Source organism: Nycticebus coucang, chromosome 7 (genome assembly GCF_027406575.1).
Source record: "Nycticebus coucang isolate mNycCou1 chromosome 7, mNycCou1.pri, whole genome shotgun sequence".
Taxonomy (NCBI): domain Eukaryota; kingdom Metazoa; phylum Chordata; class Mammalia; order Primates; family Lorisidae; genus Nycticebus; species Nycticebus coucang.
In genome coordinates, this window is record NC_069786.1 from 47,334,851 (window position 1) to 47,351,774 (window position 16,924).

General features: G+C 38.4%; 1 protein-coding gene across 2 annotated transcripts in view; it reads right to left on the reverse strand.

The window, feature by feature from the left end:
- ARL5A (ADP ribosylation factor like GTPase 5A) overlaps nucleotides 1-16,466 on the reverse strand; it is a 32,502-nt gene extending 16,036 nt beyond the window's left edge. The window contains exons 1-4 of one of the 2 annotated variants that reach the window (XM_053596369.1): nucleotides 16,095-16,466; nucleotides 8,733-8,793; nucleotides 8,112-8,259; nucleotides 5,721-5,804 (exon numbers count right to left, since the gene is read on the reverse strand). In XM_053596369.1, the coding sequence (XP_053452344.1) occupies nucleotides 5,721-5,804; nucleotides 8,112-8,259; nucleotides 8,733-8,793; nucleotides 16,095-16,140 (339 nt within the window). In that variant the 5' untranslated portion in view covers nucleotides 16,141-16,466. The remainder of the gene's footprint in view (nucleotides 1-5,720; nucleotides 5,805-8,111; nucleotides 8,260-8,732; nucleotides 8,794-16,094) is intronic. The other variant, XM_053596370.1, reaches the window with a different exon arrangement.
- Nucleotides 16,467-16,924: the final 458 nt, after the last annotated feature.

Here is a 16,924-nt window from a genome sequence, read left to right on the forward strand (position 1 = left end):
GTATCCAGCTAAACTGAGTTTCATTTATGATGGAGAAATTAAATACTTTAATGACATTCATATGTTGAAGAAATTTGCCATAACCAAACCAACTCTTCAGGATATTCTCAGACCTATCCTCCATAATGACCAACCCAATCCTATACCACAAAAGTAAACTCACTCAGAAACTTCAGATCAAACTCCAATTTCCACACTGGCGAAAGGATTAAAAATGGCCACTGGACTTTTGAAAAACTCGATACCCAAAACTTCACCAGACTTATCAATATTCTCCATTAATGTGAACAGCTTAAACTGTCCTCTAAAGAGGCATAGGTTAGCTGACTGGATACAAAAACTCAGGCCAGATATCTGTTGCATACAAGAGTCACATCTTAACCTAAAAGACAAATACAGACTCAGGGTGAAAGGATGGTCGTCCATATTTCAGGCAAATGGTAATCAGAAAAAAGCAGGTGTTGCAATTTTATTTGCAGATACAATAGGCTTTAAACCAACAAAAGTAAGGAAGGACAAGAACGGTCACTTCATATTTGTTAAGGGTAATACTCACTATGATGAGATCTCAATTATTAATATCTATGCACCCAACCAGAATGCACCTCAATTTATAAGAGAAACTCTAACAGACATGAGTAACTTGATTTCCTCCAGCTCCATAATCGTCGGAGATTTCAACACTCCTTTGGCAGTGTTGGATCGATCCTCCAACAAGAAGCTGAGCAAAGAAATCTTAGATTTAAACCTAACCATCCAACATTTGGATTTAGCAGACATCTACAGAACATTTCATCCCAACAAAACTGAATACACATACTTCTCATCAGCCCATGGAACTTACTCCAAAATCGATCACATCTTAGGTCACAAGTCTAACCTCAGTGAATTTAAAGGAATAGAAATTATTCCTTGCATCTTCTCGGACCACCATGGAATAAAACTTGAGCTGAGTAACAACAGGAATCTGCATACTCATACAAAAACATGGAAGTTAAATAACCTTATGTTGAATGATAGCTGGGTCAGAGATGAGATTAAGAAAGAAATCGCCAATTTTTTGGAACAAAACAACAATGAAGACATGAACTATCAGAACCTCTGGGACACCGCAAAGGCAGGTCTAAGAGGGAAATTTATAGCACTGCAAGCCTTCCTCAAGAGAACAGAAAGAGAGGAAGTTAACAACTTAATGGGACATCTCAAGCAACTGGAAAAGGAAGAATATTCCAACCCCAAACCCAGTAGAAGAAAAGAAATAACCAAAATTAGAGCAGAATTAAATGAAATTGAAAACAAAAGAATAATACAACAGATCAATAAATCAAAAAGCTGGTTTTTCGAAAAGGTCAATAAAATAGATAAACCTTTGGCCAACCTAATCAGGAAAAAAAGAGTAAAATCTCTAATCTCATCAATCAGAAACAACAAAGACGAAATAACCACAGACTCATCAGAAATCCAAAAAATCCTTAATGAATATTACAAGAAACTTTATTCTCAGAAATATGAAAATCTGAAGGAAATTGACCAATACTTGGAAGCACGTCACCTTCCAAGACTTAGCCAGAATCAAGTGGAAATGTTGAACAGGCCCATATCAAGTTCAGAAATAGAATCAACCATACAAAACCTCCCTAAAAAGAAAAGCCCAGGACCAGATGGTTTCACGTCTGAATTCTACCAAATCTTTAAAGAGGAATTAGTACTGATATTACTTAACCTGTTCCAAAAGGTAGAAAAAGAAGGAAGACTACCCAACACGTTCTATGAAGCAAACATCACCCTGATCCCCAAACCAGGAAAAGACCCAACAAGAAAAGAAAATTATAGACCGATATCACTATTGAATACAGATGCAAAAATATTCAACAAGATCCTAACAAACAGAATCCAGCGACACATCAAACAAATTATACATCATGACCAAGTCGGTTTTATCCCAGGATCTCAAGGCTGGTTCAATATACGTAAATCTATAAATGTAATCCAGCACATAAACAAATTAAAAAACAAAGACCATATGATTCTCTCAATCAATGCAGAAAAAGCTTTTGATAATATCCAGCATCCCTTCATGATCAGAACACTTAAGAAAATCGGTATAGAAGGGACATTTCTTAAACTGATAGAGACCATCTACGGCAAACCCACAGCCAATATCATATTGAATGGAGTTAAATTGGAATCATTTCCACTCAGATCAGGAACCAGACAAGGCTGCCAGGTCTCCATTGCTTTTTAACATTGTAATGGAAGTTTTAGCCACTGCAATTAGGGAAGAAAAGGCGATCAAGGGTATCCATATAGGGTCAGAAGAGATCAAACTTTCACTCTTCGCAGATGATATGATTGTGTATCTGGAAAACACTAGGGATTCTACTACAAAACTCCTAGAAGTGATCAAGGAATACAGCAGCATCTCAGGTTACAAAATCAACATCCATAAATCGGTAGCCTTTATATATACCAACAACAGTCAAGTTGAAAAAACAGTTAAGGACTCTATCCCATTCACAGTAGTGCCAAAGAAGATGAAATATTTGGGAATTTATCTAACAAAGGACGTAAAAGATCTCTATAAAGAGAACTATGAAACTCTAAGAAAAGAAATAGCTGAAAATATTAACAAATGGAAAAACATACCATGCTCATGGCTGGGAAGAATCAACATAGTTAAAATGTCTATACTACCCAAAGCAATATATAATTTCAATGCAATCCCTATTAAAGCTCCACTGTCATACTTTAAAGATCTGGAAAAAGCAATACTTCGTTTTATATGGAATCAGAAAAAACCTCGAATAGTCAAGACATTACTCAGAAATAAAAACAAAACAGGAGGAATTACGCTACCAGACCTCAGACTATATTACAAATCAATAGTGATCAAAACAACATGGTATTGGCACAAAAACAGAGAGGTAGATGTCTGGAATAGAATAGAGAATCAAGAGATGAATCCAGCTACTTACCGTTATTTAATCTTTGACAAGCCAATTAAAAACATTCAGTGGGGAAAAGATTCCCTATTTAACAAATGGTGCTGGGTGAACTGGATGGCAACCTGTAAAAGACTGAAAGTGGACCCACACCTTTCACCATTAACTAAGACTCTCACTGGATCAAAGATTTAAACTTAAGACATGAAACTATAAAAATACTAGAGGAGAGTGCAGGGAAAACCCTTGAAGAAATCGGGATGGGTAAGTATTTTATGAGGAGGACCCCTGGGGCAATTGAAGCAGCTTCAAAAATACACTACTGGGACTTGATCAAATTAAAAAGCTTCTGCACAGCCAAGAACACAGTAAGTAAAGCAAACAAACAGCCCTCAGAATGGGAGAAGATATTTGCAGGTTATGGCTCCGACAAAGGTTTAATAACCAGAATCCACAGAGAACTTAAACGCATTAGCAAGAATAGAACAAGGGATCCCATCGCAGGCTGGGCAAGGGATTTGAAGAGAAACTTCTCTGAAGAAGACAGGCGTGCGGCCTTCAGACATATGAAAAAATGCTCATCATCTTTAATCATCAGAGAAATGCAAATCAAAACTACTTTGAGATACCATCTAACTCCAGTGAGACTAGCCTATATCACAAAATCCCAAGACCAGAGATGTTGGAGCGGATGTGGAGAAAAGGGAACACTTTTGCACTGCTGGTGGGAATGCAAATTAATACATTCCTTTTGGAAAGATATATGGAGAACACTTAGAGATCTAAAAATAGATCTGCCATTCAATCCTGTAATCCCTCTACTGGGCATATACCCAGAAGACCAAAAATCAAGTCATAACAAAGATATATGTACCAGAATGTTTATTGCAGCCCAATTCATAATTGCTAAGTCATGGAAGAAGCTCAGGTGCCCATCGATCCACAAATGGATTAATAAATTGTGGTATATGTACACCATGGAATATTATGCAGCCTTAAAGAAAGATGGAGACTTTACCTCTTTCATGTTTACATGGATGGAGCTGGAACATATTCTTCTTAGTAAAGTATCTCAACAATGGAACAGAAAGTACCCAATGTACTCAGCCCTACTATGAGACTAATTTAGGGTTTTCACATGAAAGCTATAACCCAGTTACAACCTAAGAATAGGGGGAAGGGAAAAAGGGAGGGGAGGGAGGGAGGAGGGGGGTAGAGGGCAGGGGATTGGTGGGATTACACCAGCGGTGCATCTCTTACAAGGGTATATGTGAAACTTGGTACACGGTCTGTGAAGCTAGTGAATGATGCCCCATGATCATATCAATGTACACAGCTATGATTTAATAAAAAAAAAAAAAAAGAAAAGAAAAGCTAGTCAAGCCAGAAGACCTTTATGGACCTAGTGCAACATCCACAACAGACAAAGTTAACTATACATCCAAATTAATGCCCCCAGCTAGTAACATTCAAAGACATAGTTTAAGCTTCTATTAGACTCTTTATATACTAATCCTGCTACACATTGGCCAGTTAGAAAAAAAATCATATAGAGAGGCTACCTACTAAATATTGTTTTTTCTGGTTGTTTTTTTGTTTTTTGGTCTGTACTGTCTGTACTATTGCCAAGAGACAACATTTACATATATTTTTATTTTCCCAAAGTCTTCATAAAATAACCCTTTGGAATAAACCTAACGATGCTGCAACTTTGCAAAATACAAAGCTGAAAAAGAAAAAAAAAATCCTTTGTCTTCAGACTCTTTTCTGGCTTATTGTTTATGTCCCAAATTAGAAACTTGGTAAATGAATGCATGGTGGCAAGATATTTTTGTTTTTTAAAACCTGAGGAGATTTAACAAAACTCCCAGACTTAAAAGTCCAAAATAGAGGTAAAGATGCATCTTCGTGGCCATACTCACTACTAGGCAAACAGAAACCCCAACTTACAAAACTACTTTACTAGGTTTCCTAAAGTCTTGAAAGCTTATCTGAGATATTCTTAAAGCATATCTCAAAAGCAAATCATCAAGTCAATATTAAGATTAACATAAAATTTCATTACAAAAATACCTCAATTTTCTAAAGCTTTACAAAACTTCCACTAAAATAAAAAAAACATACTCTATACATCAAAATATTAATTTTTATATTCCTATCCACACATATGAATTGAGAAAGTAGTACCTGTAGTAAAAGGCATTAAAAAATCACCTACCATGATAGTAGATATAATTTTATTATTAAATTGATTATATTATTCTGCTTATTTTTTAACTTATATCACCATTGATATTTTTAAAGGACTAAGAAAATCTCCTAAGGCTAGTCATGTGGTTTTGTCTAGTCAAAGGAATAATACGAGAAACGTAAGAGCAATTATATTTGAATATTAATATTAGTCTGCTAAGTGGATAATAATTTAGAGTTGCCATATATTAATATTTGAATACTTTAAAATCTCATTTCTAATAATAATCATCTATACAATTACTATTCAAAATGAAAATAAAAGCCATTTGTAGGAATTCCTTTTGCCTAGGAATACTTTTGAATCAAATTTATCTAGATAAGTGAAATAAAGCCTACAATTGACTCCATAGTCTTTCTGCTTCTTCTAAAGTGGGAAATGCCAAAATAATATGTAAAATAGGCATGAATAGCAGATAACTACTTTTTTACAAAATTTGAAACAAATAGCACCCTCATGAAGAAACTAGAAAGAACAAATGTGATACAAACATCCCCCCCCACATCTAATATAAGAAGACTACTTACCTCATGTGCTAACATTTTATAGAGTTCTTCTCTAGTTACAGAAATCCTCTCTCTGTCTGTACTGTCCACAACAACTATTACAAACTAAAATAATTACAAAAAAATTAGTGATTAGATAATTTGATACTTATAAAATTTATAAAGTGTTTATTTGATTTATAGGCTACTATTATCAAGAAATTAGAATTTGGTAGACACAGGGGCTCAGGCAGTAATCCCAGCACTTTGAGAGGCTGAGACAGCAGGATAGCTAAAGGGCAGGAGTTCAAGACTAACTTGGGTGAGAACTGACTCTACAAAAAAGAAAAACAACTAGCCAACTAGCCAACTAGCTACAGCCTTCCTAGCTAATAGGAAGGCTGAGGCAAGAAAATCCTTTGAGCCTACGAGTTTGAGGCTGCAGTAAGCTATGATCATGCCACTGCACTCTACACTGGGGGACAGAGAAAGAATCTTTCTCTAAAAATAATAATAAAAAGAAGACATCAGAATCTTATGGGATTGTTGGAAAATGCAAGATACCTCCTACACTTTGTAGTAGAAACTTAAAGGCCTAATTCACTTAAGTCAAATATATTTACTAATTTTTACAGAAAATAAAAGAGAATATGATGCTAACATTGTAAGCAATATATAACATGTCTGTCTTCTAAATTAGTAACTTGAATGCTAACAGGCCTATTATTCATTTATTTGCACTATAAATCATTAAAAAATACAAAATGTAAGTTACTTCCAGACAGTTATTATCTATTAATGGCATGTACATGGATGTAAACTAATGGGGCAATTAGTGAAATTGACTTTTTCTTTAAAAAAAAAAAAAAAAGTAGAAAGAATAGCTCTCTACATAAAAACAAGCTCCCTTCCTTATAAAAATAGCATTTGCTACCTGAAAGCACAACGCTTTCCTGAACCAATAATGAGACTGGGAATAGAAGATGCAAGGAGAGACTTGTACCTCTTTGTCAGCTCCAGGAGCACCAAGCAGCAAGTGGGAAGCAGATGAAGAGTTAACTTCCTCACTTTATAATGGCATTATGATGCCCAAGTTAATTCTGACTGCCTATTACTAATGTGCACTATTTAGTTTTTAGCACTATGTTTTAATTTCTAAATAAACCAAGATCTTTATGATTTCCAGGATCTTTTCTATTTTTTTTTTTTTTTTTTTTGTAGAGACAAGAGTCTCACTTTATGGGCCTCGGTAGAGTGCCGTGGCCTCACACAGCTCACAGCAACCTCCAACTCCTGGGCTTAAGCGATTCTCTTGCCTCAGCCTCCAGAGTAGCTGGGACTACAGGCGCCCGCCACAACGCCCGGCTATTTTTTGGTTGCAGTTTGGCCGGGGCCGGGCTTGAACCCTCCACCCTCGGTATATGGGACCGGCGCCCTACCGACTGAGCCACAGGCGCCGCCCGATCTTTTCTATTTTTAGAGTTAATCAACTAAAAGACAAATAGATAAAAGAATTGCTACCTTTTTTCTCACTTGATTGATAGCTTACTGACAGAGGCTTTATTACTCCAAGATTCATTCTGTTCCAAGGATTTTAATAAAGCTGTTCATTGTAATGGTGTTGGCACATATGTAGATTTAATACCTGAAGCATTAAATATTCAGGTACTGTACACGCCTTTACAACCCCAGATCTTTCCCTTCCCCAAAACATGACTAAGTAACATATTGTATTGGAAAATTAGGTGGTTGGAGACACTTAAGAGTGCCTTAATTACTTAAAACTCAGTTTTATATACATTTAGAGTATATTTTATTAACCTATAATGAGCACTACAAATTGTCATAGTCTTTTTTTTAGTTTACAGGTCTACACAATAAAGGACTTAAATGTCTTAGGTCTGAAATTTTCTCTTGAGAACTAACATGTAAATAAAAATATAGATTATGTCATAATCACATTAAAATATATAAAAATATATGATTATGTTATAATCAAAAGAAAAAGAATTCTTTAATGTGCAATTGTATTACATAAAAGAAAAAGCATAGCAAAACTCTACCTAGGATTCAAACTACTAGAGCCCTCTCATTTAACCAGGATTTTCCCCATTCTGCCAAACATAAACAGTAAGAGAAAAATGAAATTACAAATTGTGAGATGGAAGTCATTACACAATAATTAAACTTAAGACAAGTTCTGGGACCCATACACAATCAGACTAACCAACCACCAATGCTCCTTATAGAGAGGTTCAATGATAGTGGATACACTGAACAATGATCCTGAAATAGAAAATCAAAGATTTTACTATGCTTAAACTCTATGTTAACATACTGTGATATTTCAGCAAGTTTAACTATAAGGTTTCAAATCTAAGTGTTTCCCAAGCATTCTGTTCACACAAGTTTTAGCATATTAAGGAACATTACCTCTGTGTTAGTATAGTAAGTGTTCCAGGAAGAACGAAGAGATTCTTGGCCACCAATATCCCACATTAGGAAACGTGTATTATTAATCACTATCTCCTCTACATTACTTCCTATTGTAGGGGATGTATGTACAACTTCATTCATAGAACTGGGAAAAAAAGTTAACATGTATTACAATTAACAAGAAAGCTAGATTGCATGAACAATTTCTCAATTGAGGACAAATTAAGCATGACCTCCTTTTATATTTTACATCCAATTATCCTTTCCCATTACTTCATAACATGAGCAAGCTAATGGTTTAAACAAAGTTGGAACTGGGTGGTAGACTATCTGTAATATTCTAGAACATTCTAGGGAACTAAAAATAATTATTTTCCCACTTTCTACAAACAAGAGAGATTTAGTGCAAAATAACTGAACAAAATTCTCAATGTAATATAAATTTCTAGCTCACTACACACAGTTGCTTAAAACTTGGCCCCTAGATGGACAAACTGCTTTTTCACAAAAGCAGTTCCATATAGTATCTTAGGTTCCATATAGTATCTTATTACTTTTATTAATCAAATATCACCTAGGCAGAAAAATTTTGAATTTGTTAAAATAGTTAATACTTACAATTGGTAAAGTATAGTAGTTTTCCCTGCATTATCCAACCCAACAATGATAACTTTGTGCTCTGAAATAAAGAAAACACCAGTGATTTACTCATTATAAGCCAAAAAAAAAAAAAAAATCCCCGTTTTACTTTTCTATTTATGGTTATTAATTCAGTGTATGGCACTTTATACTTTCTTGGAACTCAAAAGAACATCCTAGCAAGACCAACAAATGTGTCATTATGCAAACCTCTCCCAGCCCTACTATTCTACAGAGACACCTCTCCTATCTCCAACCTCCTCTCTAGGAATGGAGAAGGACCACATGCTTCCCATTTCTACGATTAATAAAGTATCTCAAACATAAGCACAACAATTTACAAATGACTTAAAGCATAAATGTTTCACAATGAATTAAGTTATTGAAGTTCTGAGTAATTTCAGGCATCAACTGAGTATATAAACGTAAGATAGGGTGAATGGAAAATAAAAATAAAGGACAGTCTTTTAAACAGGTAAGTGTGATCTGTATGAGTACATTTAAACCACGGGGCCACTGTAACATGACAAACAAATCCAAGGCTATGGTGGCATCAACTCCCTCCTCCCTTGGCTTCTGTGGTATCACTTTCTCTAAGTTTTCTTCCTTTCCAGTCATTCATCTTTTTTTTCACTGATTCTTCTTCCTTCAGTCTTGCTGCAAACATTCATGTTCCCTGATGTCTTCTACTCTCTTCACATTTTAGCCAGGAATTCTTAGGACCCATCTACTTCCAGGCTGTCTAAAAACAATTTCCAAAGATAGCACAGTGTGTGGAAGAAGCAGTATCCAAAGATGTCCTCTGGACAATCATGCCCTTGGGAGTCCCCTATTCATGAATCTAGGCGGGCTCTGTGATTTACTTTTAACCAACAAAATGCAGCAAAAGTGACCGTGCATGACTGCTACTTTTGGTGGGGGCGGGGAGACAAGGTGACAGAGTATTGCTCTGCTGGAGTACAATAGTGAAATCACAACTCACTGCAACCTTTGACTCCTGGGCTCAAGCAATCCTCCTGCTGTTCCACCTCCTGAGTAGCAAGGACTATAGGCATAGGCCACCATGCCCAGCTAATTTTTTTTTTTTTTTTTGCAATTTTTGGCCGAGGCTGGGTTTGAACCTGTCACCTCCAGCATATGGGGCCAGCACCCTACTCCTTGAGCCACAAGCACCACCCCCAGCTAATTTTTTGTAGAAATGATTATATGGTCTCAAACTCCTAGCCTCAAGTGATCCTCCCACCTTGGCCTCCCAAAGTGTGGGGATTATAGTCATGAGCTACTGTGCCTGGCCTGAGTTCAGATCATTTAGATATTGCAGTTGCTGTCAGGCTGTCTTGGACAACTCCCCCCTAGGTAAACCAGATACTACAAAATAAATGCAAGATTGCTGTGCAGTTGAATAAGTAAATCCAGTCTGAATATGTGCTGAGACGTTGTTGAGAAAGATGACCAGTCAGCCCCTAGCTCTTGCAGCCATTCCAGCTGATATGCCAGGCACAGAACTCAAAAGCCCTTTAAATATAGTATGCATACTAAGAGATGATGTTACCGTGGACAAATGGAAGTCTCAGCCACTTCAACTCTCTGATATACGTGAATCATCACAAATTTACTTGTGGTTTAGTATGATTTTTCAGTATACATATGTCACTTACTTATAGCACTTACTCAAATAAATCAAAACAACTACACACCATTATGATGCTTTGATGGAACAGTGAGTTATCTTTTAGTTAACCAATCAATACTTCACTGTTTTGTTATGAAAATGCCTCCTGCTTTCCTTCATTTCCTTTTGACACATTCAGGCAACCAGCTAGTTTCATACAGTGCCATTTCTAAAAGTTAATATATCCTCCCCCAACAACCAATCAGTAAACTAAGGGAATAAAAAAAAATTGCCAGTCTGGAGAGTTCTCTGTGAATCATACAAAATCAGAAAACACTAACACCAAGGCAAATAAATGGGAGTCATCTTGATTCTTCATTCTCATTTCACATGCAAACTAGCATAAAGCTCCATCAATTCTATGTTGCTTACAGCAAAAAATTCATTTGTCCTGTCCACTATAGTTCTCTCAGTCCATAACACAGAACCTGGAATAAAACAGGTGCTTAATAAAGTATTTTTCTTTTTCTTTTTTCCTTTTTTTGTGAGACAGAGTCTGGCTAGAGTGCTGTGGCCACAAAAACATCAAGCTCCTGGGCTCAAGTGATACTCTTGCCTCAGCCTTCTAAGTAGCTGGAACTACAGGTGCCTGCCACAACATCCGCTAGTTTTTCCATTTTTAGGAGAGACAGGGTCTCGCTCTTGCTCAGACTGGTCTCAAATTCCTGAGCTCAAGCAATCCAACTGCCCGAGGCTCCCAGAGTGCAGGGATTACAGGTGTGAGCCACCGCAGTTGGCCAACAAAGTATTTTTCAGTGAATAAATAAATAAATAAAATCTGAAAAATTTAAAGGTTAGGAGGGAGATATCTGATCAAGTTATTCTGCATTAAAAATTCAATTTTCAAAATGTAAAAGTCTTGTTAATAAAAAACAAAGTTTGAAAATAAACTTGCTATTTATAGTAATGGCAATGAAGTTTGAAGGAAAAAAAATCCAACCTTTCTTTTGCACCATACATTGCTGAACTAAAAGCAGTGTATACATGGCAAAATTATAGATTCAATCAGGAGGCAGAAATCACAATAATTTGAACTTGATAAGTTTAATGTAAATAAAATAACTATTACAGGGTAACTGAGTCATGGGGGATTGGCTAACAATAAATAAAAGAACTATAAACATTACAGGAATGACAAACGTAAGGAGCATCCACTACCCCTAGGGCTAAGACTGAGCTCCTTCCACTGCCTCAGGAGGGAGACGCAGATCTTGTTGGAGAGCACAGCTACCAATCACTGAAAGGCAGAGAAGCAGCTATGGTAAGGCCCTAGGGTCATTTGCTGGAAATCCTCTTTCTAGGGTGCTGAGGAAAACTGTCCATTGGGAGGTGTTTCGCCTAAGACTCTCCTTATAAAACAAGCCGAGGTGTGGATTAGGGAAGCTGCTAAGGTGTGGATTAGGCAGTGCAAGAGTCAGGACATGCAAACACATGCTACAAGCACAGCCTATCAAGACAGCACTCTGTAACCAAGAACAAAAACCTTTTCCTCCCACAATGTCCCTCCAGTGCTATTAACAAAGCTTTTTTTCCGCTATAAAAATATTCTTGTGGCAGAGACAAAGTTTAACATTGTGCCAACTGGCAAAAGAAAATAATAAAGGACCCAGCTCCATTTCCAGAGCATGCAAAAACGGTTTATAGCTGGTCCCTAACTTACAAAGGTGCAAAAGCATAAACCCTACTTTGAATCCCTATACAACTGTTTTTCACCTTCAGTACGGTATTCAATAAATTACATGAGATATTCACTATTTTATTATAAAATAGGCTTTAATTAGAATGATCAGAAAAATTAGATGATTTTGCCCAACTATAGGATAAAGTAAGTGTTCTGAGCACATTTAAGGTAGCCTAGACTAAACCATGATGTTCAGTAAGTTAGCTGTATTAAGTGTATTTTGACTTACAAATGTTATTTCACAATTCCCAATGGGTTCACTGGAATATAATCTCAACATAAGTCAAGGTGTACCTGTATTAGAAATAAAGGCAATAAATTGATAACTGGCACAGTCCACCCCTCGGCTACTGAGCTTCTCTATATATTCTTTTCTTTGAGACAGAGCCTCAAGCTGCAGCCCTGGCTGGAGTGCAGTGGCATCACAGCTCACAGCAACCTCCAACTCCTGGGCTTAAGCAATTCTCCTGTCTCCGCCTCCCAAGTAGCTGGGACTACAGGTGCCCAACACAACGCCCAGCTATTTTTTGTTGTAGTCATCATTGTTGTTTGGCGGGCCCAGACTGGATTCGAACCCGCCAGCTCAGGTGTATGTGGGTGGCACCTTAGCCGCTTGAGCCACAGGAATCGAGCCTGTATGTATTCCTAATACAAATTTGAACTTCCTTACAACAAAAAAAAACAACAGAAGCAGAGGTGGCTTCCTTAGTGCTGTGTTCCTGCAACGCAGGCAGCTTCTCTAGCACACATTCATAACTTATAATTCCTTTCTTTTGCAGTTTTTGGCCAGGGCTGAGTTTGAACCTGCCACCTCCAATATATGGGGCCAGCGCCCTACTCCTTGAGCCACAGGCACCACCCCATAATTCTTTCTAGAGCAATATGAGCAAGGCTATCAATGGGAGAAATTCCACAACTTCTTTTGTAGTTCACACCTTTTATCTAAAATTAATCCTCCTTCTACAAAGAACGTTGTGGGGTTGTTTCTTTTTAAGAGCACTAACTTTGGCACTAGACAGTCTCAATTACCTGTTCCTTTGCACCCCTGTAAAACAGGAAGAATATTATCTACCTTGTAGGGCTGTTCTGAAGTATACATCAACTAAGTGAGATTAAATCAGCCAATCTACGTGAAACACTTAGAACCTAACCTTGCACAAATTGGTAAATATTAGAACCTAACCTTGCACAAATTGGTAAATATTAACTGCTATTACTTTACTTGTATAGATGAAGTGAGTTTATTTGCTGTCTCCCCATGCTACAATGAAAGCTTCATAAAGGCACGGATATTTGTCTGTTTTGTTCTCTGCTTTATTCTCATCACCTAGGACAGTTTCTGGCCCAAATAGGTGCTCAAAAAATATTTATTTAATGAAAAAGTATACAACCAGTCAGAAGCCCTTCTTTATTAATAAAGACATTAACAGTAACTTTTCAAAGTCCTAAAGACTTGCAGTTTAGCTACTGAGAAACAGTCAATAGAGAAAAAAGGCAATAGGAAAAAAATGATGTCAATCTCTTCTTTAAGAAGACCAATAACCAGCAACACATTCGTTCAATGTTTTAACTTGCCTGGCTCTAGCATATACTATTTGTAAGGACTGGGAAAATCCACTTCACTCGAACCTCAGTTTCCTCTTTTCAGGGGAAATAAATACTACTTCAAAAAACTGTTGAAATAGTAAAAAATAAACCAAAAAAGTAAGTGACAGCATCTTTGATAAAATTTGCACTCTATTGAGTCTAAGTATCACCTAAAAGTATCCTCTGGTTTTTCTAGTTTGAGTAGCATGAAATTATCTTTCACTGTGCACCCAACCTAAGTTTTAACTGTAAAAGTTGTTCTAAAACAAGATATGGCACAGTTTGTTTCATCAGCATTGTAAATTCTGTAATTCCCCCAAACCTTCATTCCAAGAATTTCTGTGAGAAGAATATATGATTGCATTCAGAATCTTCTGAAAGTAAAATAAAGCACCAAAAATGTATCTACCAAAAAGGCCAAGAAGTATCTGGCACTACATTGAACAGTGAATATTTTGAAAAGTGACCCTATTAATAAGACAACCAAATTATTCAGCAGAAGAGAAATAGTTAATTCACATTTTCACAAAGTTCTAACTTCCTGGAATTTGACTTACTATTACTTTGAATTCCTCTTACTATTAATTTCCTCCAAACTGAAGTAAATGTCCAGTCAAAAATTAGCACTAAAATACTACTCTTTTTTTTTTTCTGGCCGGAGTTGGGTTTGAACCCGCCACCTCTGGCATATGGTGCCGGGAGCCTACCTGTTTGAGCCACTGGCGCCGCCCCTAAAACAGTGCTCTTAACATCTGTAGTGGTACCAATCCACACATCTTTGTTACTATTGCAAGTACCTGTTGGCAAACGTTATTATCATTGCCTCAAGGTAGAAAGTGGAGATATCTAACAGTCCTAGAACTCAATTAAGAAGCAAAGTCTTTCTAAACATCCTAAGAGTTGAAAAACAAGTTTCACTAAAAATAATATAAAATTACGGATCTTATCAACTACCACCAGTCTTATAACAATGTAAATATCAATACTTGAAAGGTACCAACTGTTTTCAAGATTGGCAGGCTAAACAGATCCCTGGTGTTCTAGGAGAGTACACCTAGACACAGAGAGGTGTTACTGGTTCCTACTCTTCCTCTCTCAATACAAAGTCTAGAGAGTGCAAAAAATTTTCTCTACTTAACAAAAAAATCCTCTTATTAGAAATACCATTTGAAATGCTGCCTTTCCATTTGGTATCATGTGACCTACAGTATCATCTTTCGTTTTTTTTTAAGACCCTAAGGATCACAAGTTCCAGTTCTGCTACCTTCCCATTATCTCCTTACAAAATCAGCTCAATCATGAAGGAGTTGAGGATAATGGGTGTTCATAATAATCGGCACCATTGATTTAAATCTTTATGGGATGTGACAACACTAGCAGTTTACACAAGAGAAAAATCCAAACTCACTCACTGACAAGAATGATGAACCACCCAACTTGAGTTTAAACTAAAGTATGCCATTACACTGTATCTTAATAACTATGGAATCTTTTCATTAAAATTGTGTTCTCTTTCCCCTGTCTTACACACTCATTTGTAACAAACTGTAATAAACCTAATAGGCATTTCAAGGCAACGTCTGAGTTTGGCTGAACTTAAGCAGCCCCATGTGACAGCACACTTTATACTCAGTAACTTGCCAGTTACCTAAAGTTAACAAAGGTTTCATGATGGTATGGTTTTTAATACTTTCAGGGAAACATTTTTAACATTTTTAACCCAGAGACAGAAAAAACATCTCTAATTAAATAACCCACATAAATAGGAAAATCACCTTAAAGTCTAACTTTAAACACAGATATAAATAAGGCAAATGGAGAGAAGTCCATCAATATTCAGGAGGCAGAAAAGCTTCCCCACATAGACACACACAGAGGAGTGAGGATAGAGGGAAGGCTCACAGACTTAAGGGGTACTAGACAAGTCAAGTGTTAAGTCCTCGCGTTTTCCGCATTCTGCTACCCTGAGACGCTCAGTGGTGCAGCTGGGGTCACAGCCTACAACCTTCATTACTGAAGATCTCAGCATTTCTACGTGGTGTCCAAACACAAATGCTAACAAAATAAAGAGCCAAAAGGTAGGGCAGGCCGTGCCAATCACGGACGACGAACGTGGGGGCAAGAAACCTAGTCCACTCCCAGTGGAAATCGGAGCAATGGGTGTATTGTTTAAAGAACTTCCTTCTTAGGAAGGTCCCTTCAGATAAAGGGCTTTGTGTCAGGAACCATCCCCAAGCTCGGGAGTGGAGACTTAACAGTGGTAGGCCTGCATCGCGCAGCCAGCACCCTGCGCTTAGAGGGCGCGGGACCACCCAGCCCCGACTCCGGAAGTATTCGGACGCCCCCCACCCAGCCAGCCAGGACTGACCCTCTTCCCAACCCGTACGCCCGAGCCCCTCACCCTGGTGATTGAACAGTCTCCATATCCTGGTGAAGAGAATTCCCATTCTCGGACAGCGGACCCCCCCTCCAGCCACCCGGGCCGCCTGGCCTCCCCTGGCTCAGGCTGAAGGGAAGGAGAGAGACGCGCTGGAGCCTCCGCCTCGGCTGCTACTCCCGCGCTGACCGCCGGCCCGCTTCCAGGGAACCGGAGGGAGGCCGAAGCCCAGGCCGCCCTTGCACCCGCGAGGCCCCGCCGCTGCCGCCGCGGCACTCGCCTGGCTCGCGGACATCGCCGCCGCGTTGTCTGCGACGAGCCTCACAGGCCACCGTCCTCCCCCGGCTCCTTCTGGCGGCAGCGGTAGCAGCGACCACGCGGGCGGGGGAGGCGAAGGGGCGGGCCGGGCGGGACGTGGGTGCGCAGGCGCGCGCCGGGAGGCGGAACCTGGGGAGGGGCGGGGCCTGGGTATAGGTGCCCGCCTCACCTTCACTAATTTGCATAATCCGGCCTCAGACTGCTGCGAAACTGCGTCTGCGGGACCCAAACTGGATTGAGGTAATAGTTCTCGACCTGTTTGCTATTGCGTTCCTGCTGAGTTTTTGTTTTCCCTGGAACTCTTTCGTGCAGCGGTAATGTAAACATGTAATTGAGTACTTAGTGCCCATCCCCAACCTTTCTTCACTTACAATGCATGTTTTGGCCCTCGAAGACGTGGTGTCCCAGAAGGTCCTTGAAAGAAGATTAAGTCCTCTTTCGAGCCTTTTCCTCTCAGCTGAAGTGAGTGGCCTTAGGCACTCAGTCGGACTTTTTTGTACAGTATCTAATCTCTTTAGACTGTAGGGTCAATCTTG